The sequence below is a fragment of the Chinchilla lanigera genome, unplaced genomic scaffold (assembly GCF_000276665.1).
Source record: "Chinchilla lanigera isolate Chin_1 unplaced genomic scaffold, ChiLan1.0 scaffold00037, whole genome shotgun sequence".
Classification (NCBI taxonomy): Eukaryota; Metazoa; Chordata; class Mammalia; order Rodentia; family Chinchillidae; genus Chinchilla; species Chinchilla lanigera.
In genome coordinates, this window is record NW_004955438.1 from 3,384,628 (window position 1) to 3,409,676 (window position 25,049).

The window sequence follows — 25,049 nt, forward strand, 5'->3', positions numbered from 1 at the left end:
TTAGAATTTAAGAAACACTTTGCTTTTCATTCCTTGTTCATTTTTCAACACTACTGGGACCTCCTCCTACCAGTGCCACTTTATTGAATATCAAGATGTCTAAGACAGGCAGTAAAACCCAAGTGAATCCAAGATGCCTGTTAAGAGCACTGATTTCTATGATGTTTCAGTTTGTTAACTAAATTGCAGGTTGTATCACTTGGCCAGAGACAGCTGACAGGCTACTCTGCTTGAACAAGGCGCATCTCCAAAGTGACACGTGCACTTTAGTTTCATTAGAGGCAGTGGTATCATTATTGCTTGGGCCATCACAGAAAGTACGGTCATTATAAGTATCCCTTAGGATTTGGGGTTGACAGGATAGTTGAGGTGCACTGAGAAGTCTTGGCTGGTACACTGACATAAATGACAGCAAGGCAGATTTCTAGGCTCCTCAGCAACTTCAGTTTGTCCTGGCAACAAAATCCCATGGGCCTCCTGAAATCGTACCAGTCAGAGTTGTACTGTCCTTTGCTTATAAGTCATTTCCCTTTCCTCCCTCTAATATTTTTTCTCGTGTCCAAACATCCAAAATGCTAAGACAGAAGCTGCATGTTGCTTTTCAGTAATTAGCACAAACAGTGGCAATTACTGGGTAGTCATAGGCATGCATGGAGTTTCCCAGGACAGCAAAGGGAGCATTTCAAGATTTCAGAAAATATCCCTAGCTTCAAGTAACAAGTCCTCTTTAGATGTATGAGAGCTGACTATCCAGATCCTCTTAAGGGTCCACCCATATTAGTAGGATTGTCTGGAGAGAGTTTATGTTAGAGAAGGTGAAGTTCCCCCACTAAGAGATGACTATTTCTTGGAAACAAACTATTGAGGTAACACTTCTTGTGACTTCTTTCCAATCTCTTATCTAGTTTGTGCCATTGGAGGAGTGTCTGCAGAAGTCTTGTGAGAACCTTACCTCCTTTCTTCCTCTTCCTAGGCTTCTGCCTGAGCTGAGGCAGACATTCTTGTCTTATCTTTGCAGAAAGCAGTGGGAAATCAAAGGTTAAAAATACATATAGGGCCAGGCGTCATGGTGTATGCTTGTAATCCCAGCACTTGGAAGGCTGAAGAAGGAGGATCATTGCAAGTTTGAGACAAGCATGGCCTACAAAGTGAGCTCAAGGCCAGCCTGAACTGCATAGCAAGACCGTGTCTCAAAAACACACACACACAAGAATAAAGAAATAAAAAAAATACCTATAGGAAGAACGATTTGAGGCCAGGCCTAAATCTTGTCACAGCCTCATTCTCCATCCAGCTCCATAAACAATAAAGTTTGCCTGCCCTTTAGTCTGTGTCTATTTTTCAATTGGTTTGAAATTCAGAATTGAGAGTGCTATGATTTATTGGCCTACTTAAACCTCAATGTGGTAGAAGAGCAATTTTGTTTTTCTAGCTTTTATATTGAAATGAACATTTTTAATTTATTTGACGATTTGTTACATAACTAAAATAATCTTTTTCAATGTAAATTTCTACCCAAAAGTAAATGGTAGTTCTAAAGCCAATGTCTATATTAAATTTTCCTTGATAATTATAGCTATACAGATAACTGAACTCAGAGAATTAAAGGGGTATTTGTGTGTGATTTAGATGTACCTTTCCGTACCAAATTGTCTGATGTCACACAGTTTTCAGTGAACATATTTTATTATCATTGTCTACTAATACTGTTATTTATTGGCTAAGTGTACATTTACTATAGCTATGCCTCCAAATCAACATGAAGGTACCTACCAAACTTTACCATTCAGTAGGAAGTTTCTTTAAATGCAGTCCTTATGAGGCTACTGAGAGGTTCTTCTTTTGAGCCTCAGTCCATGAAAAGTGCTTTAAACCTTCAGCCAAGCCATCTCTCTGAAGCAGCAGTTGGATCATTACATTTTGGCAGGCACTTCAAATGTGTGTGAGATTTTATGATCCAGCCTGCTTAACTCATCCCAACTCTTCAAAGTGGAAGGGAACTCAAATTTCTTCAATGTCTTCCATTATGTGCCAGGCACCTGCATATATTGTTTTATCCTCATAACAATCTTCCCTGGTAGATTATATTTTCCCAACATCAAAGATAAAAAGAAATTGAATCTAGGAGAATCCATATAATATGGCCAAGAACACATGCAAAGTGATAGAAGAAATAGATACGAAGTTTCACTGCCAGGCCTGTCTTACTCAAAAACCTATGGTTGTTATAGTGCATTGAGTTTAAAAAAACAGGAAAATCTACAGGGGGCAAATATGTAATACAAGCTATGGAGTACAAGAAAAATTATGCTTGTCCGCATTTTTCTTGTGTTCCTTGGCCCACTCAGTCTATTTTTATTGTGGTTTAGAGAGGTTGTTTCTCATACGGTGACAAAAGTATTTCCATTCTTTTGTCCCCAGCTATTCAACCAAAAAGTAGAGAAAACTTGATGATAAATGGCATCCAACACTCAGCTTTTGCATTTGATACTCCATAGGGAGTGATGGGCATGTGATGTATAGTAGAATTTTTGCCTTTCTTTTCTAGTCTGGTTAATTCGCCCACAGAATTGTTCGCCTTGTGTTGCTAAATTTTACCACGCTTTCCACAAGAAACTAGAACATTTAACTAGATATAAGAGACCTGTTATGGCTTGTGTTTAGATGCCCCCCTGCCCCAAATCCTCATTTTGTCATAGGTGGAGCTTTTTCAGAGGTGGTTGAATCTAGAGTGTGTGATGCTGGGATTGGTTTATAGTGCAATGCTAGGATTGAGATTGTGAGTGCGCCTTGCCATGAGTAGCCTGGATAAGATAAAAGGGACAGAAAGATACTGTTAAGGGCTTTTGTTTGTTGCTTTTACTGTTTTCTGCCACCATGAACTGCATCTCCTCTGTGATACCTGTCTGCCATGTCACCTTGCCTTGGAGTCAGTGGCTGATGGCCTGAAACCTCTACAAGCTGTGAGCTACATAAACCTTTCCCCTTTTCACTTTGGGTGTTGGTATTTTTGTCTCAGCAATGAAAAAAGTAACTAACAAAAGACCCAAGTTTTAAATATTAACAACTATTTCACCTGAAATTTACCTAGCTTATCTTCCTTGAAATAAAATAGAACCTCTGAATTTATGTTATGTGTTATGTAATGCAGCAAAATAAATATCTACTGGAAAAATAATTATCAAAAAAGATTAAACTGAATATCATTGCTCTTTCCACATTCAGTGCCACTGTGGACTCTCTTTGAGGGACATATGACTCCTTATCCTTTGTCTGCCCCTCACAGAGTGAACATTACATCTGTGAACTGAGAGTACTCAGGGTTTAGATACCCTGAGCACTGGTTTCTGTACATTCTCTGGGTAGACCTGTAGTCTGCTGAGCAGAGGTGGCATGGCTCATTACCAGTCATTCTTTGGCAGTTGATCTAGAAATGCATCACACTGTCTACTACAGATTATATCGGAGCTTTCTGAGATGTTTGCTTCCAAGTATTTGCCTGCAGAAAGTTTCCTGAAGTCAATACAATGTAAAGCAGCAAACAACGTTGCTGTGTTTAAGGATTTGGAGAGTTGTGCTTCTGTTTTCTTTCAAATGAGTCTTATTGGATGGGTTTAGGTGGATTGAATCAAAGTCATTCCTTGTCCTGACTCTTATTATTTCCTTTCATCTCCTTTGAGTTCTTACTTTCTTCTGATTATAGTCAGCACATCTGTGAACTCACAGGCATGTCTGAGCATGGCCATGACCAATTAGTCACAGTAACATAACTGATAACTGCCAAAACATAGTTTCTTCAACATTACTTGGATAATGCTTCCCCTGATGGCCTCTGAACCTCTGGCTAGTGCCAGGCTAGTGTCAGGGGTAAGTATCACAAGCTATTGCCCTTCTAAATAAACTGTTCTCCTGCTGGAAGAGAAATGCCTACAGCAGAAAGCAAGACAATTGACAGACACACTTGGGAAATAAAAGATTTTATTGATATTTATTTTGAGCTTATAGTTTATAAATCCCATAAATGTAATTGTGCCCTCATTGAGGAGTCTTTTGCCAAGGGCTGTGGGGAAGGTCCTTTGGACAAGAGAGAATATGCTCCAAGATTTAGTATGTTCATGAACCTCGAAAATTCTTTCTCTGCATTTGTATTAGCTTTCCTGTTGCTAAGACACAATAACTGAAACCCACAACTTAAAAAAGGAGAGGTTTGAGTTAGCTAATGGTTTTAAGGATTTAATCCATAGTCAGCTGGTTCTAGGGCCAAAACATCATGGTGGGAGGACATGGTGCAGCAAAGATATTTAGTTCATGGTGGAATTTGAGCCCTGTACTGACCAGCAATCATTGAACTGAGGGATGGTAATGAAAATCAGTTTCCCAATAGTTTGTTACCTTGGGTGTTTCCAATGTTGAAGTTATGTTTAATGTTAACCAAATGGTTCAGTTAGCAGGTAGTATCCATCTCTAGCAGTTCAGTTTTCACCTATTTCAAATAAAGAAATAGGTTGAGGACCTTGGAGATGAACTCTGAGTCTCTCACTTCCAGGGCTACACTGAAAGTTCTCCTCAGGCAGTAGAGACCTCCTGGCAATAATCCTGAAGGCTGTTCAGTTGACCATGTGAAGTAAGCTAGCAGCTGTGGTCCTCTAAGAGGTCATGGTCTACATTTTGAAAAGCCCTCTCCTCAACAAAAAGCACAACAAAAACCTGTGTTTGAGTGTTGTTTGCAGAAAGCAAAATGCCTTCAACATGGGATGAGGTGTCAGCTGAACTTTTGCTTAATACCGTATATGGAAGAAGATCTAGAAACCCAAAATGCATTTTATTCCCTCACAATTCTCATGGTATGATAGAAGGAAAGAATATCTCCATTAAAAACAGTGAGTTGAATCAATGCAAGCTAGTACTTTCATTGTTCATTGAATATTGGAGAGATTGTGGGATAACTGGAGACCTGGTTAGTTAATTCTCACTTTGACAAGGCATGCATATAACATTGTTTTCATCTTTATGTACATATGCATGTGGGGTAAGGAGAGATGGACCCTTTGCAAGCAAAATTCTCCTTTCAAAAGAGAAAAATACAGCTTATTGAGCTGTGAAGAAGGCCAAGCAAGGAAATCTGTCCTGTCTTTGGGTCATTCCCGAATCGGTGATCCTAATGACCAATTTCCTTCCTGAGAGCTTCTGCTGCTCTAGATTCTCATAATCTTTGCTTCATTCTGGAATGCTTGATTTGCTCTGAGTCGGATCTGTGATGCATTTATCCTTCTGAGAGATCCTACATAGGAATGATTTCACTGACAGTCCTGTAACTGTGGAAGAGCTAGATTTGAGCTGGACTATGTACATATTTTGATAACAGAGAAAAACCTAGGTCCTCCCGAACCTTTATCATTTTGTTTAAAGAAAAAAGAGAAGATCAGAGTAAATAGCTTTTAGTTGTATTAAATTGTAAAGTGTTCTTCAAACTCATACAGTCATGCACGCCAACACAAATATACAGGCACACAATATATTTGCAAATCTATTTCTCTAGCAGTGTGTTCCTTGGGCTTTTGATGAAATAATTTGATACCTTTATAAGGATAAAAAATACAACACACCCATAAAAGAGAAAGAGAATAAAGAATGTTTGTACCCTTTAAAGCTGTAATGGAAATGTTTCTTCATCTTATGGCTGGGTTCGCTGCAGATCTCAGGGATAATTGTGGATCTAATGCTCTGACTAGGACCCTGGGGGCTCACAGTACACAGAATTTCGTAGAGGAATGATGACATCTTGCTATCCTGGGGATGCTTTCTCCATTTGGCTGTTACTCAGAATTTTGTAGGGAGGTAAATGCAAATAAATAAAAATTAGGAGATGTGTTCTCTTATTATTCCATCCAAAGAAGTTAGTTAAAGGGGCTGGGGATATAGCTCAGTGGCACCAGTGCCTGCCTGGCAAGCACAAGGTCTTGAGTTCAATTCCTATTACAAAAATTTCCCCCCCAAAACCAAAAGAACATGTAGTTATGAAATAATTCTCAGTGCTGGTATGGTGGGCCTTTTCACAAGGTGTCAGTTACATATCTTCAATATAGAATTATACAATATGTCACAAAGTGTCTGTGACGTATTTTCAAGGGTTTGGTTTGGGTCACCTTTAGTACATTCAACCCCATCATGGTTGAGGGAAAGCACTTTTCACACTTTTGCATGGATGTCCAAGTCACTGTCCCCTGCAGAGGCTTTGTTGCTATGGTGAAGGTCAGCAGGCCTACCTTCCTCCAATATACTGTAGCTGTTCAAATTTCACTCTCTTTCTCTGTGTTGCTTTCATTATGGTGCTGGGGGTTAAGTCAGAATCAGCCTTTTTAATTAGAAATGCCGATATGATCCAAGAAAGCGTGTTATAGTGGTGATAGCTGACAAAGAAGAGGACCATAAAATATCACCTGGATGAAATACTTACCAGCAGCGCTATCTCCAAGATACACACACCCCAGCGTGCCTGTATGCAGACAGGCACTGCTGATATATTAGAGTCTCCCAGCCATTTTGTGTACATAACTAGGAAAGGAAAAATGAGCCACTATTTCAGTGTGTTCATCCCAAGATGATGATACGGTAGATTCCCCTTGCAGGTAAACCAAGAAAGCTCAATTAATCACCGTTTATCACTTGAGTGTCTTGCAGATTCATTGAAGCCCTGGAGACTGAGATATTCATTGGGTTGTGGTGATATTCTCCTCTCTCATTTCATCTAACATAATAAACTAAAACTCTAACATCAGAGTGATGTGTGCTATCTTTTAGACTCAAGCTTTTCACATGTACAGGATTCACCCTCATGCAACGAGATAAATTTTTGGAAAGAAATGTCATATCATTATAATTTTAATAACTTACAACTTCGCTCCATCTCCTCCATTACCAGACTGTTACTAGCTACTATCATATTTTGCCAGAAGCCTCTAATTTATTTCTGTGCATTCACAGCTGACTTCCTTCAAATAGCATTATGTTAAGTTGATTTTAGTATCTGGACCACCCTCAGTGGGATCCAAGATAGATTAGTTCATGCTTAATTGGATGAGTTTTTGTATATCTTGTCTTCTCTTATTAGAAGTGTACTTCGTTTGCCAGATAATAGTTGGGAGTCAGATTTACGATGCACTGGTTATCAACTTGTCTGATTGCAATAAGAAAGAACACCCCCCCCATACACACACATCAATATGAAGTGGGTTCATTACATGTAGACAGGCAGTAAGAGCAAAGGAAGCCTAGATTCATTGTCAACAAGTCCTTTAAGACTTAGAAAAACCTGTTCTGATAGGATGGAACTATATATGGATGTACCCTACCTGCACTAAAGTCAAGGGGAAAATATTCTACCCTGGGTTTTAAATACCAGGGCAATATACCACAAAGGGATAGATTAATGAAGGGATTCTCCTTACAAGGACTGTAGCAGAGCCTCCTTATCTGAGGATGCTACATTTGCTGCATAATCTATGTTATTCTTGAGAACTGCAAGTGAAAAACAGAGTGAACTGGATCAGTGCCAGACTACCTGAAATAGCTGAATAAGCATGTATACGGCCTCTCCATTTAAACTTCCCACTCTTATCTGAGTTATTCTGAACCCTTGAACATAAACTGCGGTCAAGAATTTAAAAACTAAATACACAGCTAGCCTTAAGTTGTTCAAGATTCTGCAATAAGGCTCAGCAAAAATTTTCAGTAAAGGGTTAGAGAGTAAATATTTCAGGCTGGTTAGCTGCATGATCTCTATTGCAACTGCTTGCCTCTGGCTTGCAGCATAAAAACAGCCAGGGGCAATCCATAACTGACTACACAGAGCTGTTATCCAATAAAACTTTATTTGCAAAAGAGAGGAAACAATTAGATTTGTCTTACAGTTTGCTGATTTTTGCTCTAGGCCAATTTGCCTCCTCCAAGTTTGTACAGTGTATTCCTTCCCAAATATATCATAGAAACTGTCAGAATCTAAACTGTTTTTCTGATGACCACTAGGGCTGAATCTCCCACATCTGAAATATGTATACAGTTTGTTTCTGTTTTGGTTTTTAAGCTAGAGAATGGTACCGAATTTATACTAGTGTTCCTGTATGAAAATGACTAAGAATGCCTTACCTTTTAAAGCAAGAGGTCTTGGTTGGTGTTTATTCATCCTAAGGCCTTCATGTTAATGTGGCCTGTCACTTGGAGCTTAGGTAAATAGTAAAGCACTTCGGAGAGTCACTAAAGGTTTCTGTACCAGCACAGAATAGGTCTTGAGGGCAACTGGCTGTTTGCTGTTCTCTTTCATACTATTCATTCTTTGCTTAGGGTACTGGCTTCTAAGAGAGTGAATTCCTCCTGTGTAGCCTATTCAGAACTGATCATGCATCTTCATGAAAAATGATTAGAATTATCTAATTTAAAGTAAAGGTTCACAACGTTGTGAAAATGGCCATACTCTCAAAACTGCTGTACAGATTCAATGCAATTCCCATTCAACTACCATTAGCATACCTCACAGATCTCGAGAAAACATGCCTTAAATTCATCTGGAACCAGAAGAGACCCAGAATAGCAAAAGCAATCCTGGGCAACAAGGACAGTCAGGTGGAATCACAATCCCTGACCTGAAATTATACTACAAATCTACTGCAATAAAATCAACATGGTACTGGCTAAAAAACAGACCTGAGGATCAGTGGAATGACTGGAAGAAACAGCCACAACCAAAAACACAGTCAGCCACCTCATCTTTGATAAAGGGGCCTAACAAACTCAATGGAAGAACGATAGGCTCTTTAATAAACAGCACTGGAAAAACTGGCTTGCTACCTGCCAAAGACTGAAAATATACCCAAGTCTATCACCATGCACCAAACTCAAGTCAAAATGGTTCACAGATCTCAATATTAAACCAGAAACACTAAATCTACTGGAAAGGAAAGTAGGTAAAAACCTTGAAGGTATAGGGGTAGGCAGAGAGTTCCTGAACAAAAACCAAACTGCACGTGAAACGCTTGAAAGAATCAACAACTGGGACCTCATGCTACTGAAAAGTTTCTGCACATCTAAAGAAATCACCAGCAGAGTCAAAAGAAAACCCACAAACTTGGAAAAAATTTTAGCTGACTGTCCCTCAGGCAAAGGGCTTCTATCTAGAACATATAAAGAACTAAAAAATATTAGCCCCCCCCAATTCAAATACCCAATCCAAATACCCAATCCAAAGATGGGCAGCTGAGATGAATACACACTTCTCAGATAAGGAAATACAAATGGCAAATAAATACATGAGAAAATGTTCAATATCATTAGTCATTCGAGAAATGCAAATTAAAACAACACTGAGATTCCACCTTACCCTAGTAAGAATGGCTAGCATTAAGAAATCAATCAGTAACAAATGCTGGCGAGGCTGTAGAGAAATAGCTACGCTGCTGGTGGGAATGCAGACTAGGGAAACCACTGTGGAAATCAGTTTGGAGATTCCTCAGAAAACTAGGTCTAGAGGTCCCATTCAACCCAGCTATTCCTCTTCTGGGTATTTTTCCAGAAAATCTAAAAACATCATATCACAGTGATATATGTGTCCCTATGTTCATAGTAGCACAATTTGTGATTGCTAAATTGTGGAAGCAACTCAAATGTCCATCCGCCGAGGATTGGATAAGGAAATTGTGGTACTTTTATATAATGGAATATTACTCAGCTATCAAGAAAGATAAACTCAAGGGCTTTATAGGCAAATGGTCACAACTAGAGACCATACTCATCAGTGAAATAAATCAGACCTGCATATGCAAGCATAGCATTGTCTCACTAGTGTAAAACCTGAGTTAATTTAAGCTAGGAGGTATGATAGACATTGTAAAATGATAGGAAAATGCTCAAGGGTAAAGGGCAACTGGGATGTGGGAAAAGAGAAGGGAAAGAAGGAGAAATTTTGTATGTATGTATATACAGGATAGCTAACATAGTTGTTCTACTGTCTTCTATTTCTTTGCTGAAAGAAACTGTCAATGAGTCCTTGATTGATCAATATTGCTTATCTCTATCTGTTTTCATGAGAAACCACTTTGAAGATATCAATATATAATACAACAAGCATTGCTAATTTCCTACCACTTTGTTTGTAACTCTGTATTGTCTGTACTGTTCTTTTGCTATTTTGTAAAAGGTTGTCTGTCTGTTAATATTTTCCTTTTATTTTTAAAATAAAATAAAAGTGAAGGTTCAAAGACTGAAGTTGAGATTATCAGCTAATGTTATTGTGGTCCGACAGAAATACTGGGAGACTATCTTAGGTACCAGTATCAGTGAATTAGTAGGGAAAGGGGTTACTAAGAGCACACAGAGAAAATAGTGTAGGTGTCATTTTCTGGCTGTTTGAGCTTGAATTTCAAAGTTACACCTACATAATGGGCATTTGACCAAAGCAGAGTAGTAGGAAGACCAGAAAGATTTTCAGTTCATGCTTATTATTTACTTTGTGCTCTTGAGGTTAGGTCACAATTTTAGACCAAATGTGTAAAAAAATTACATATGTATATAATATGCATGTATGAGTATACATGTCTGTAGTGTGTGTGCATGTGTGTGTGTTGTGGCATGCCTATATAAAACACAGAAGGATCTTTGCAGAGACTGCATTAGGTCATATGCGTAAGTCTAGACAGAACTGTTTCCATTGTGTAATGCATACTTTATGGATATGTTTTGAGCCACAGAGGTTTTGTATTTCCCTTAGCAGAATTTCTCAAGAGCTGTGCATTTGGCATTGGTCAAATAATTGTTGTAAATTGTTGGATATTTAGCACCTTTTAGGATATGAATTTACTCAATATAAGTAACACCCCACTCCATTTACAACAATCAAAAATATTTCTACATATTCCAAATGTTCTTGGGAACAAAATCACAACCCCAATTTAAGGGAGAACAGTAGCGGAATTAAGACATTTACTTAAGAGATGATTTGTAAATTTGCATTAGCTTCTGAGCCATCTTGAGGGTTTGTGCAAATACAGATTATGGGGCTCCTGTTCAGAGCTCCTGCTTCAGAGGGTCTGGCATTAGGCCTGAGTATTTGCATTTCTAGCAAGTCCCCAGGTTATGCTGACACTGAAACTTCTGGTCTGAGGACCTAGTTTGAAGGGGTTTATGAAGATTTAAAATGCTCTGAAATAGTACTAGAGGATTTGAAATGTGTGTTTTCTAATTTTGAGGATGATAATATTGTTACTGAGAGCACAGTGTTTAAAGTCTCTGCTAAGGCCACGGGGTGGTCCCTCGTGGAAGCAGTAGAGATTTTATGGGGGCAAAGCAAGGCATTTGCAGAAGATGGTAGTCTGTACTGAGTTTCACTGAGCACTGCCCTGCCAGCTGTCACCTGTATCCTGCCAGCACACTGCTCCAGATCCTGGCACAATCCTGGGGTTCCTACAGAAGTGAACTTTAATTTTTGCCTTGTAGTGGAACAAAATAATTTAATGAGCCGGTATGATACTGTGGTCTATGGGTGAAAATGCACGTTAAGAGTGATTTGAAGGACATGGTGACTCAGGATGCCTTTTTTTTGTGACTGGTGAGACAAGAACTGTGGCTTTGCATTGCATCTTATTTATTTGTATCAGTTCCCTGTCCTTCTTTAATTCTTTTCTCTTAAGGATAGGGTTCCTGTTGTCATACACCATTATTATCTCTCTGTCTCTCTATCTCTGTCTCTCTGTCTCTCTCTCTCCATCTCTCTCTCTCTCTCTGTCTTTCTCTACCTGTCTGTTGCTCTTTCTCTGTCTCTCTCTCTGTCTCTCTCAAATTTGCTTAGAGTTAAAGATGGGGCTTTCTTAAGCTATTTATCAGTCTTATCTCTCTTGGTCCTCTGTTAGTATTTCAGACTGGATCTAATCCGCTTTAATTGATTGACTTCATGTAACCAGACATCAGCGAATCACAAGGTGAACCACATATGCTGTTCAGAAAGAGGCGACTGCAGCTTTTCAGGGTGTATGCCAAGGTCACTGAGACCTGCACATTTAGGAAAACAGAATTAGTTTCTAAGCCATTTAACATGAATTTTCTAGGGCTAATCTATACGATTCTGGTGTTGATGATCTCGGATAGGCATTAGTCATTTCAAGTGCACCAGGGTCTGTAGGGAGTGTACAAAGACCTCTGACCCTTCTGCAGTCCCATATGTCACCCAGTCATCCCCACAGCCATCATCACACTTATCACACCCACACCCACCATTGCATCAAGGTTATATCATTCGCTTAGAGTATTTCAGAATTTTCCAAGCCACTGTTCATTGCTCTTTATGACCACGATGAAGTGCAGGTGTTATTATTGTTATTGTCTCTGTATTGTTTTTCTCAGTTTGGTTCTGAGAACTTGAGACTCAAATAATTGAGTGCCCTGCTTAAGACCACATACATACAAAGATAATGGCTCTGCAACTGGGGCCAAGCATTCTGATTTCTAATCGCAAATTTGTTTAGGACCCCAAGCAGACAGCTGCTTCTTCCCTGACCTTCCTGCCACAGCCATACTTAAACTTTTCAAGGGGAAGCAACAAGGTCACATTCAAGAGGAGATAATAAAAATCTAGAGCATCTCTAAACTTCATAACTGGAGTTCTGTCAGTTGTATGGAGCCTGAAAGGCTTTGTTTCTGTCCTTCTCTTCTTGAAGGAGAGACCTGGTTTCTTCTATTTCCTGGACTCCTCAGTAGTGTGTGTCTCTGTACACAGGAAGAGCACACTTGATATTTATTAAGTGGTAATCATCCTTTGTATGAACTGAGGAGACTGTGACATTGAATGAATAAACTAATGACCTTCCCTAAAAGATAGCTAATAGGCACAAACTGTGTTCTAAGGGCAGATTGATTTGTCCCAAAGAACTTCAATAAATTCCCTTAGCCAAAGTGGTCTGATGAATCAAGTAAATTATACCTCATCATCTTGTATTTTACAGACTGTGTTTATAAAGTAAAATGATATAATGTTTTATTACACAAAATCTGAGCATATTACTCATTAACTATTTTATGCTAGAATACAAATCATATTTAGATTCTTTGGATAAAAGCATTTTCCTAATATTTTTCATTCAAAACCACCCATTTTAATTCATTATTCACATATTTATCTGTCCATTAGGTTAACAAATATTTATATCTGTTAGGATCCTTACATTTGAAAAACCCAAAGACAGATAGGATGGGTGTGTTAGGAGATATAAAATATACTATCTTGTTACATATTTTTTTTTTCCCCACCCTGGTACCGGGAAATGAACTCATGACCTTGCACTTCCCAGGCAGGCACTGTGCCACTGAGCTAAATCTCCAGCCCCTTGTTACATAAATTTGATCTTGTGATGCTTAGTGATATTTGGGTCAACAACAGCTGTGTATAGATCAGTTGTCCTGTATTATACCTAGTGACATCATGTCATATTAGATCATACATGTATTAAGCATGATATTTGCAAAAAGAGACATTTCTCGGAGCCCATCCTGGTCATTCCACAATGCATGGCTGTAAATCAATTGCAACACCTAGTGCATGTGACTGATGCATATCTCAGCAGGCAACCCATGAAACTGAGAGTCAGACAGACCTAGCAGAGAGTCTTCAACAAGCCTTTTATCATGTGAATTCTTTAGTGAGTAACTGAGAATTCAAAGATTATTCTATTCAAAAATAGGTACTGAGCATCCAGGCAGCCTGGGTTCTGCTGCAGTAACAAACAACCCTGAGCACATAGCAGCATAAAGCGACAAAGCTTTGTATCTCACTGACCTCAAGGCCCACTGCAAGTTGGTGTGTTGCCATCTTGGCTGAGGGGTGCAGCCTGACAGAAGAGCCACCACAGAAACCTTTTTGGTTCAGTAGCTACAGCAATGAGAGAACTCTAGTGGGTCTTACTGCAGCTATTATATACGTAGCTGAAAAAATGACAAACAATTTATCAGCAGCATTGGCCTCTGGGCCCCATACATCACAAGGGAATCCAAAGGTCTCACTACGACCCCATAAGAGGAAGAAGTAAAAACATGTGGCCACTAGTATCACTTTGTATGGATGATGCGAAGCAGATATTGAAGTAGGTGCAGAAGACCTTTTCAGTGACTGGACCACAGGAGGCGTCATTTGCACTCCTTTTCTTGTTTTGTTGTCTTTATTTTGTTTGTTTGTTGAATGCTCCATTTGTGAGGGAAACGTAGCAGTGACAATATTGAGAAGGGCCTGCATTACACCACACCCTGGCATACATTTGAAAATCATCTCAGCTCTACGTCTGATGATGCCTGCAATTTCCTGAAATAGTGGGTGGTGCCTTCTGCCTTCCCTAGGGGCACTCTGGAATATGGTAAGGGATAGCCTTTGAGGAGATCCTGATTTCTGAAGTTTTTCTTTCCACTATACATTTTTGATGCTGGGGTCGGTGGCATCTCTTGGTTCATATGAGCAACTATAACTGTAATGTAACTGATTAAGAATCACAAAGCTGGAGCCAAACTAATTTGAGAATCCAGGTGGGCTCATAAATAGTCATTATTGGTGAAGAATGACTTACTGTGCTGGCTATTTAAAGACATCTGTTTTCTCTACCGCTCCTTTTCTTCTTTTCCTGAATGCACTTGAGAATCTTCGGGTAATGTCTTCTGATTTACCACTTGTCTTTGTTTTTAATATCAAGGAAGAACATAGATTGAAGTGATTGTCTTGGTAGCAACTTTAGTGGTGTGGAGTTATTAAAATTTATAGCCATGCCGTTTCTGCAGCTTCACTTTGCTCTTCTTAGAGAGTCTTATAAAAGGCACCAAGGAATGGAGAACGACAGCAACTACCAAATTGTGACGGGAAATCGACACTGCAAAAGTTTGGTGTTCTGTTTACTAAAATTTACATTTATTTTCACAATAAACACCTTCCAAACCAATCAGTCCTTATTTCATATCTCTCCTTCCAATGATGGGAAAGAGCTCTGAGATATATTGCTCTACAGAAGTAAGCCCAGCCCTGTGGCAGGTACTTCACATGTATGTTCACCTTCTCACAATGAGCTTAGAGGTAGCAATTTGCTTCTTCCTCCCTTTGGAGAGAAAAAGGAGAAGTTAAATAACATGCCCATGCTCCTACAGGAGTAACAGCCAGAGATGTTATTTTTACTGTTCTATGATAAAATCCGCATTTATCCTATTGAACCAATTAACTGTTTCAGTAATCACAGGTCATTATTTAGGGTCAAATGATTAGATAGTCCTTTCTCCTGATCCCCCAGAGCTCTTACACTTGTATAATATAAAGTAGTATGCATCCTACTGGTCATAGTAATTCATCCTTATAGCAGCTATTTGAAGTATGTACACCTGATATCTTCTTGTACTGCATTATCAAGAATGGGGTTCAGTATGGCTAAGAAATTTACCAAAGGTCAATCAGGGCTGACTCCCAGGCTGGTGTTTTTCATCCTTCACCGCTTCTCTTCTGTAGATACACGGTCCAGCAGAGTTTACTTTCGTGGCAGCTGAACATGATAGATTTATGCCTGGGCAAGTTATGGGTATTTGCCACAAGGCTTCCATGACTTATAATGAACTGAAGCAAAGCAGTTACCCACGGATTATAATGCCACTGTGGTCCCATGACAAATGACAAGGAGGTTTCTGCAATGAAATCTCATTACTGCGAATAAAGAGACCACATCTGAGGTCTAGCACAGCCACATTTACCACTGCGGGAGGCAAAATGAAACATCTGGGTAAGGGTCTACACTGAATTTGGCAGTGTGCTCACAGGTCTAAGAGGATTTCTCCAAAATTGTAATTACAATGGCAAATGTGTGGTCCCTGTGATAAGGATCAAACATTTCTTTTGGCAGAGATTAAATCTTTCTCTCCTTGAATCTATTATAGATCTTGCAAAAAAAAAAAAAAAATCTACCCAAGAATATATTTTGCTGATCAGCCAACTCGGTGAGCCAGAACTGAACTTTGCCTCTGCTATCATTGGAAAGCTGCAGAACACTGGTGTAAAGGTCTCCTTTCTCCCCCCTAAAGTTGTTCTCCACTCATGATTAATTAGTGACTCAGAGGTGAATTGAATCACCAGCAGCAGTCCTTTCCAAGCGTCTAAGATTTATGTAGTGGTTTCTCATTGAAGAACAGTAGTGCAATAAACAGCCCACATTTGTGGGGTGGGCAGAGGAGTAATGGCTCCTGCAGTTGTGGTTTCTTAACTTATCCAATCCTTTTATTTCACTAAGCAGATACGATTCAAGCTATTAAAGCTTTGTTCATTTAGGTATGAGGGTCTAAATACACACAAACTCACTCGTCCACCTATACACACAACTTAGCACATGAATGAATGCCAGTTTTTTTAGAGAAAGCAGAAAATTCACAGTGCTGTTTCTGAATTCCTTGAGAAGCAAGAAGAAACAATAAAATGGATCATAAATTGTTAATTATTAATAACTAATTATGAGCATGAAAAATACAGGAGAGAACCCATAGTCAGGCTCACTTTCCATGCATCATTTTTTTAATGCTTGGTACTTTGTTTAGTATGTAAAGAGGAATCAAAACAAAACAAAACAAACCATTGTGGTCACAAAGAGCAGAGATTTATGAAAGCCTGAGATATCTACTGTTTAGAAAGGAATTTGGATCTCTTGCTCCAAGAAACAGAAGACAGGAAACCCAGGTATTAGTGTACACTGCGTATACACCATGCAGTCAAGGCACCTAGGAAACAATTCTGTCACCCTGTATTCTGGCATTCGTGAATGTCGACAGGATCCTTTATTGATTTAACTATTGTCCTCTTATGGAAGATTAAGATTCCTTGGTACTTGTCCATTTTTAATTTTCTGCAAGATATAATTGTACAGTAACAGACACAAAGCGAGTTGAGGAAAGCTTGTCTTTGGAGAAAATAAGTGCGATATAGCAATACTGAAGCCAGTGCTCACCCCACAAGAAGCCTTCATGCATTGAATTGAATAGACATTTAATTAATATTGTATTTTTATTGAATGAATGAGTGAATGAATGAATGGGCAAATTATTAAATCCGAGGTTCCATGAAATCTTTTCTAGAATTTAGTTTACATAAATTCTAGAATCATGTCTTTCTCCACTTGTTTATTTTTCTACTTCTTGAAGCACATAGAGAGTAACAAAGTCTAACGAACATATACTGTGTCTCAATCTTGTAAAATGTCAGAACTACTACTGAATTTACTTATCATCAAGTGCTCATACCGTTTCCAGTAATTTAGACCACTGGAGAAATGGCGAAAGATGTCTCCTTTCTCTCTTGGGCCTCTTTATACTCTGTACTGCTATGATACCATTATGAGAGGCTGAGAGAAGCTAAATATATTTGATCAGTAAGGTCACTCTCATTTTGTTTCACTGTGAATACTAATTCCAGTTCTGAGTCATACCCAATTTTTAAAGTAAAAGATTATGTGTTTCAAGAGCATTATATTTATGGCTCAGTGTTTCCAGGCATTTCCTAGGAGGTGGATGACCTCATCATCACTATTATGGCCATTTCCATGATCATCGTTTCCATCGCCATAATGTTAGTCTGCTCTAATCCACTGCAATTGCCCATCCCATGAATCTTCTCAAGCCATGCACCTTTTTTTATTACTGCTGTGATGTATAAGCAAAAGCACCAAAATCAGATTTATCTTTGGATTAAACTGAGAAGTATGTCTGCAAGTTGGGAAGGGTAGCAGCCCTCTGATTCTGAAAACCCCAGCTCAGTTTCACTGCCCTTTCCTGAAAGTTCCTTTTGTATGTGGTTTAGATCTGCAGAAAGTATTACTAGCATGTGATCTAGACAATGCTATTCCTCTGCCACTGGCTCTCAAGAATGCTACACCCTTGTAGCTTGATTGCCCCAAAACTATTCAGGCAGGCACACATTTCCTCTTTAATCCTAAATCTGAGTTGTGAATGATTTACGGTCCAGTGTCTTATTATCCTTTCTTAGGAAACTGGCTGAATTCATCACACAGAAATGATCTTTCCAGTGTCAGTGCTTCGTTGTTAGGTAGTTCTGTCATTCCAGCCTTGATATCCATTGAGGGTAATTGAATGATGTAACCTGTGCAGTTCAGCTTGTGAGAGCAATTTGGGTGGCTTTATACCATTGCTTTTTATGTTCAGTATGAAAGCCCATGGAGAAATACAGGATACTATTATTAACTTCACACTGACAGCTCCCTCTAGGCCCCTACAGGCTTATTGCTAGTTGGAAGATCAACTTTAAAGGGAGAAAATCTTGTGGTCAGTGATAACTATGCCTTTTGTACTTCTTTATTGCAGGAATATGGGAAAATTGGCGTCGTCTTCAATATTGGCACAGTTGACATTTCCATCAGAGAGGAAAGAACCCCTATCAATGATGGCAAATACCACGTGGTACGCTTCACCAGGAACGGCGGCAATGCCACGCTCCAGGTGGACAATTGGCCAGTGAATGAACATTATCCTACAGGTACATGTTTTAATCTTAATGTCATGCTCTCTCTTTCGCTCTCCCATTCTCACTCTTCAGTGCTGATTTTCTTGGGACTGTCACCCCATCATGGTATACTAAGAGAAGCACATAATCATGCTTTTTATAGTAGAACATCAGTTAATTCTATAAAACTTGATCAGTGTAGGGAACTTCTGGAGACTTACTAACTATGCACTGAACATTTCTTACCAACCTTTGGCAAATATGGCCTGACTGGCTCATAGTAAAGACAATGATTATGGGCACTCCAGGTTGCTGCCGGTGAGCAGCAGTACAGGGAAGGAACACAATCTGTATGGTGAGCTATTGTCAATATTACAGGAAAACCAACATGAGATCTGGACTTCATGGTGCCATTTACTCCAATATGGTGGAAGGTACAGGTGGTCAGAGGTGGCAAAGAGACTTTAAAAGGAGATTTATTAGACTTAGGTTCATGAATGGTAAGTCATAGGAGCAAAGAGAAAGAAACCAAGGGCAGAATTTCATTATTTGGCTGACTTGGCTGATTCTTTTTCTCTCACTTGTATTAGGCATATCTTGATCATCAGAGACTGGTCCTGGTAGTCATGTTAACAGCAAGCATGCTGGTATGGGAGAGGGAGGAGTTAATCATCCATTCAATTTTATAGTCAAGAAGCATTCAGCAACAAACTCCCCAAGCCAGGTGGCTGCCGAATCAAGGGCAATGGGAGAAAACGTTGGCTTCTTTAAAGCAAAAATTCCGATAATCCCTCGTCTTTTCTTTTCATCTTTCACCTCTCCTAGGAAAAGGGTTTGGAATTCTGATCACAAAAGTGCCAAGAGGATAAAGCAAAACCTTTAGCAAAAGGCCTTTCCTTCACAGTAGCATTGCTACCTGATGGATGGATGGATACATGCAAGAAATAGCTCAGAATATTGCACCTGTCACTAATGTGGGCCTGATGCATATCTCAGTCTCCTGCACTCTAGATCCCCCCACAATATTCTGTTTGTTGTGTCCTTTACAATGAGTTGAACACAGTAATAAGCCCAAGTCTAAGAGTCATTTAGCTAATAATTATCATATTTGGAAGAAATATTACCAATAATTTGTCTGTCTGTGGTCCAAGACTCTTAAATGGATTTAAGGCTGTGATTATGTCTCCATGCATAAATCAGCATTACTTTTCTTTAAAAGTTAGTCAGAGTTAACTGCACTGTTGTTGGACCATTCCCTACTACCCAGAGTCTCCTATATCTGGTTTTAAAATTTTGAGAGCAAGGCCCACAAGTTACTGAAGGGGAAGGCTCCACTGACCCATTCACTTTTCTCCATTTCCAAAAAGTGGCCACCTCAGCCATTTCTGGATGTCTGTTAGCATTTCTTAGACTAAGGCACAAAAATGACCTTATGAAGTTATCTTTGAGCACATGAAAGAAGCTAAGAGTGTTAGCAGTTACTAGGAATTCTTATCATCATCCAAATTCTCCAGACACTAATAGACTTGATTTTTAAATGCTTCTTGCTGAAACTCTAGGGAATGTGGTGGGGGCAGGTGAGAGGAACTAAAATAGCCTGAGATCTTAAAAGCTGTTCATTTCCTCATAGGAAAAATCCATCTCTCTCTCTGTGCATATTATCATTGGCCCTAAAATTGCTGCTGCAGGGTTTGTTGTGTTTCCATTAGGAGTCTTAAAGATTTCTAAATTAATGTTAACCATTTGCCCTGAGCTGATAGAGGATCCACAAGTCTGCTGCCAGCATGAGAAGCCTTTGGAACGGTCATTTTAAAGTCAAAAGTGTGACAAAACCAGTGACCCTTGTGGTGCACCCTATCACTTTGTGTCTTCAGATCCAAATTATGAGTTGCTCCATACATGTTTTCAATACAGGATAAACCTTTCTTTAATGGCCTTGCTTTCTCCTGAAAACCATTATTATCATTGGTAACTGTTACTTAGTAATTAGGTATATTATTATTATCGGATGGGGTAAAGTATAGCAGTGTTAAGTACAGGCCTATCAGTCAACTGAGAATTTGGTTTCATCAGTTGTGAGTTTAAGACAGTTTGGTTTAAGACCTTGAACTGCCCTATGCCTTGGAATATTTGATGTTTATTATAATAACACTTTAAGAACATATTAAGTTCTTTCTTTCAAACTTCTCATTTATGACTCTATTTTGTTGGTTCTATAAGCAAGTATTTACTCTGTTTGATAATCTAGTTCAAAAATTTACAGAAGTTCTTTTTCAATCTCCCTCTGGTTCCTACTTTGGAAGATGGGGAAACTAATACTTTCCATAGTTGAAGTGAACATTAAGTGAGACAAACAGATGTAAAATTCTCAACATAATTTTGGACAGTTAAGCCAATTCTCAAATGTTAGGTGTGAGAATTATAAATATTTAGGTGGCATTTTAAATTATGGCATTTGTTTGTATAGGTTACTTTATTTTGACTATTAAGTAGCCTGAAAGTTGGGTAGAGTGAATATTCTTGTTACACATTTCAAACCAAAGCAGAGATCCATGCAGATGTTGGGCCTTTCCTAAAGTCATGTATAAGTGAGGGACACTAGGGCCAGGTTTTGTGCCCAGACGGCAACAATTTCCACTCTTGCTCCCAATTCAAATTGGAAGATACTTTTCTAAAATGCATGGTTAGAAATAAACAACTTTCTTCTCATGACCTAAGATTTTTTTCTTTTTTTAAGGAAGTGTCACATTTCAAAGGTTAGCTCCACACAAAGGTAGTTGTTGTGAGATATGGAGTAAAAATTTCTCCTTTAAAAAAGAAAAGTTGTATTAGCACAAATGAGTCTAAGTTGTCCTCCTTATGATGGCAATGTCCTCCTATGAGAAAATTGAGAATACTGAGTGTTTGAGGGAGTGATTACCTTACTTGATTGCTTGGTGAAAATGGTAAGATATAGTAAATCAAGGGCAATGTTTGAGTTTTATGTTCTACTTTACCTAAACTTCTGAGGAATTGACTCAAATTTTGGGCCTTGGATACCTGATTTTCTTTCTTGCTTGTTTTCCTATATAATTGAAAGAATCCATTTAATGAACTTCAAGTATCATTAAAATAATCTGAAACAGTTTAATTGATATATTTTAAAGTAGTAGATCAAAATGACCTCGTATCTGTAGTAATGAAGTATCCTCTTTTTTCAAGCCATTTTGTTTTATTGAAAACAATAAACCATTGTAAGTCACAGGGAGGAGTTCAGTTTTGCTACTCATTTATTACTAATCATTATTACTAATGTTCAAACAATAAAGAAATATTGAACATTATCTGCAAAATAGTCACTTAAATGAGCTCATACTGAGGGTATACTTTTAGAAAATGCTACCTGCTTACCAGGTCTGAATGGAACAACTTTGCACCAGGATGAATGGGCCAACTCTCAGATTTTCTGACTGGCATTTATAGGATTTTTTGTGTCTCTCCTGAAGCAAACTGTTGTGAAGTATTTAGAACCCAGCTGGGCACAGGGCATGTAGCACTGGCTCTTTGTGAGTCAGTGAGGACCAAAAAGGGACATGGTTCTACAGCATGGAATCTTATATCACTTAATTCTGAGAAATAGCACTCAAAAGCAACTTCTTTCTTTGAACCTGAAAATAGAAAACCTGAGGAACAGGACAAGGGAAAAAAAAAGGAGAATCAGCCCACAGCTATCATCCAAGCACTGACAAATGTGCCTTATAAAGCCTTTGATGGCTGTCTCTCTACAATGCAGTTGTGAGGACAAGGGAGGGCAGGTGAAAAGTGAGCTGAGCATAAGGAATTAATTTTAGCCATAGTTCTAGACCCCCTGGGAAGCTGAGCTGCCTGGGCTTATTCAAGATCCTTTCTCTGCTGTGTGTGGGTGGCCATTTATGCTGTCAAGGCTATTAGAACCTGAACATGGTACAATAAGAGCTTTACAGACCACAGCTAGGCTTCCTGGGAAATGAAGACTGAGAAGCACCTCAATATGTGCTGAGTAGAACAGAGTCTCAATTGGTTTCTCCTTGATTTTGCATAACAACTCAGTTGAAATGCACTTGACTCAATTCTTCTTTATCAGTGTGTTAGTCAGTTTTCCACTACTATAATGAAGTACCTCAGGCAGTTAACTAATAAATAGAAAAGGTTTATTTTCCTTCACAGTTTTGGAAATTCCAGACAACACCTAAGACAATTCACTTATACCTCAGGTAATTAATCTATAAAGAAAACATATTTATTTTTGCTCATGGATCTGAAAGCTCTAGACCAACACTAACTGGTCCTATTTGCTTTGAGTCTCTGGTGAAGGCAGCATATCATGGCAGAAGCATGATAGAATAAAGTGCTTACCTCACTAGCTAAGAAGCAGAGAGAAACTCAAAGAGATGAGGGCCCCATAATCTCCTTTGGGGATATACCCCCCCACAATGACCTAAAGACCTCCCACAAGGTCCCACCTTCTAAGGCCCACAGCACTTCCCAATAGTACCACCCTAGGGACCAAGCCTTTAACACATGAACCTTTGAGGTCCACTCATCTAAACTATAGTAGGCTCTAAATCACTTGTTCAGCCTCATCTGGCCTAATGGACAAAACCAAGATTCCTGTCCTGATATTCATACTGTACTACTTCAAACTTCTTGCCCATTATCCTATTTCTGACTTTGTTGTGTTTTTGATAATAGCATTATCTTTCCCCAAAAAAATTATTCTCAGACAGAAAACCATACCTGTTTGGGTTAGTAGGATTTTTTACCCTTAGCACTCTTATTATTTGGGGTCAGATAAATCTTTGCTGAATGTGGTAGTGGGAAGGGGTGCTGTCCTGTGCATTGTAGGGTGCTTATCTGTGACCTTCACTCACTTGATGCCAGTAGCACCTTTCCACAAAAGTCAAATGTCCTCTAGTGAGGGCATAGGTACCTGTAACGGAGAACCTCTGAATTTGAAAGAGTTCCCCACATACTTTGTTTCAAATACTCATCATCATCTCATGTTTAGGTGATATGCTTGGAAATAAGAAAGACTTTGCTTTTATCTGCATCTCATCCTAGGTGACTAAGACTTTGAAGGATTAAAAGTAAGTCTGTCTTTTTGACACGATGTTGAAAATTTCTTAGCCCTTAGATTTTTATTAATTCCTAGCCAGGAGGTTTTCCTTCCTTTTTTTCTCACCTTTTCCTAAAAAGATGTTAGGCCTTGCCAGATTTGAAGCACACATTAAACAGAGCCCCATCTACCTGTTTGTTCATCCATTCAGCACCAGTGTTGCTTTCAGTTCAACAGAGAAAAACATACATAGTGAAGTCCTGCAAAGGGAATAAGGAGTATAAATATAATCAAGAGGAAAAGCCGTATGTAAACATGGTTTGAAGGCTGCAAAAATGTAAAGGCAACTAGAGAAAGGCTCACTTAATGAATGGGATTGGACATTTCCAGGTGCATTTTAAGGCCACCTTATGAATAACTTTTGCAAACATTCAGGCCCGAAATGTATCACTGAATGAATCTATTTAATAAAGTCTGATTATTTGCCCTGTGAAATAATCATGCTCTCCAATTTATCTTAAGAGAGAAAGAAAGAGGGAGAGAGAGAGAGACAGACAGAGACAGAGAGAGAGAAAGAAAGAAAGAAAAAGAAAGAAAGAAAGAAAGAAAGAAACAAAAAGAAAGAAAGAAACAAAAAGAAAGAAAGAAACAAAAAGAAAGAAAAGAAAGAAAGAAAGAAAGAAAGAAAGAAAGAAAGAAAGAAAGAAAGAAAGAAAGAAAGAAAGGAAGGAAGAAAGGAAGACAAACATGTTAAGCAGTGGGCCTCAATTTGGCTCCAGATGAGGATCCTCTCAAACTTTAATAAACTGTCAGTGCTCAGGCTCTGGTCTCCTGTCATCTAATTTAAGGGGTGTAGAGTATGTTCCATGAAGCACCAGAATCTGCATCCCCTGAGAGGTGTTAAAAATGCAGGCTCTCAGGTGACTAATAACTACTGAATCAGTATCTACATTTTCACAAGATCCCAAGGTGTTACAGGTGCACTGTAAAATTTGGAAAGTTCTGGCCTAGGCATTGGCATTTTGATAAAGTTTCCAGGGTGAGTCTATATTCAACTAGGTTTGAGAATCACTGATACCTAGAAAGCTAAAAATCTCTTTACCCCCTTCTTTTGGACTGGCTACTGGTACTGTTCAATATGGTAACCACAAACCACATGTAGCTATTATGCTACTTGCAATGTGGCTGGTATGATTAATGGTTTGAAATTTTTGTTTTATCATACAATTATTTTACATTAGGCACTAAAGCCTTTAAATATATTTTCATATTCAATCATTACACCAACACTACAGATATTTTTATTGCATAGTACAGAACTCGAATACAGTGTCTTTTAGCTCCTCTTACCTATGTTCTGCTATATAAATCTTTATTTGCATAATTGATAAAATAATGGGCATTTGCCTTCATATACCTTCTAAATTTATCTAATAAGTTTCATTATTACACAACCAAAGTGATAAAAACCAC

General features: G+C 38.7%; 1 protein-coding gene across 23 annotated transcripts in view; it reads left to right on the forward strand.

Annotated features, from left to right (window-relative positions):
* Nucleotides 1–25,049, forward strand: part of Nrxn3 (neurexin 3) — a 1,559,809-nt gene that overhangs the window by 1,360,765 nt on the left and 173,995 nt on the right. For all 23 annotated transcript variants that reach the window (XR_001235159.1, XR_001235160.1, XR_001235161.1 and 20 more), the window contains one exon: nucleotides 18,364–18,535. Coding sequence is in view for 20 of the 23 variants with exons in the window: in XM_013517252.1 (XP_013372706.1) it covers nucleotides 18,364–18,535 (172 nt within the window). In the remaining 3 variants the exon portion in view is untranslated. The remainder of the gene's footprint in view (nucleotides 1–18,363; nucleotides 18,536–25,049) is intronic.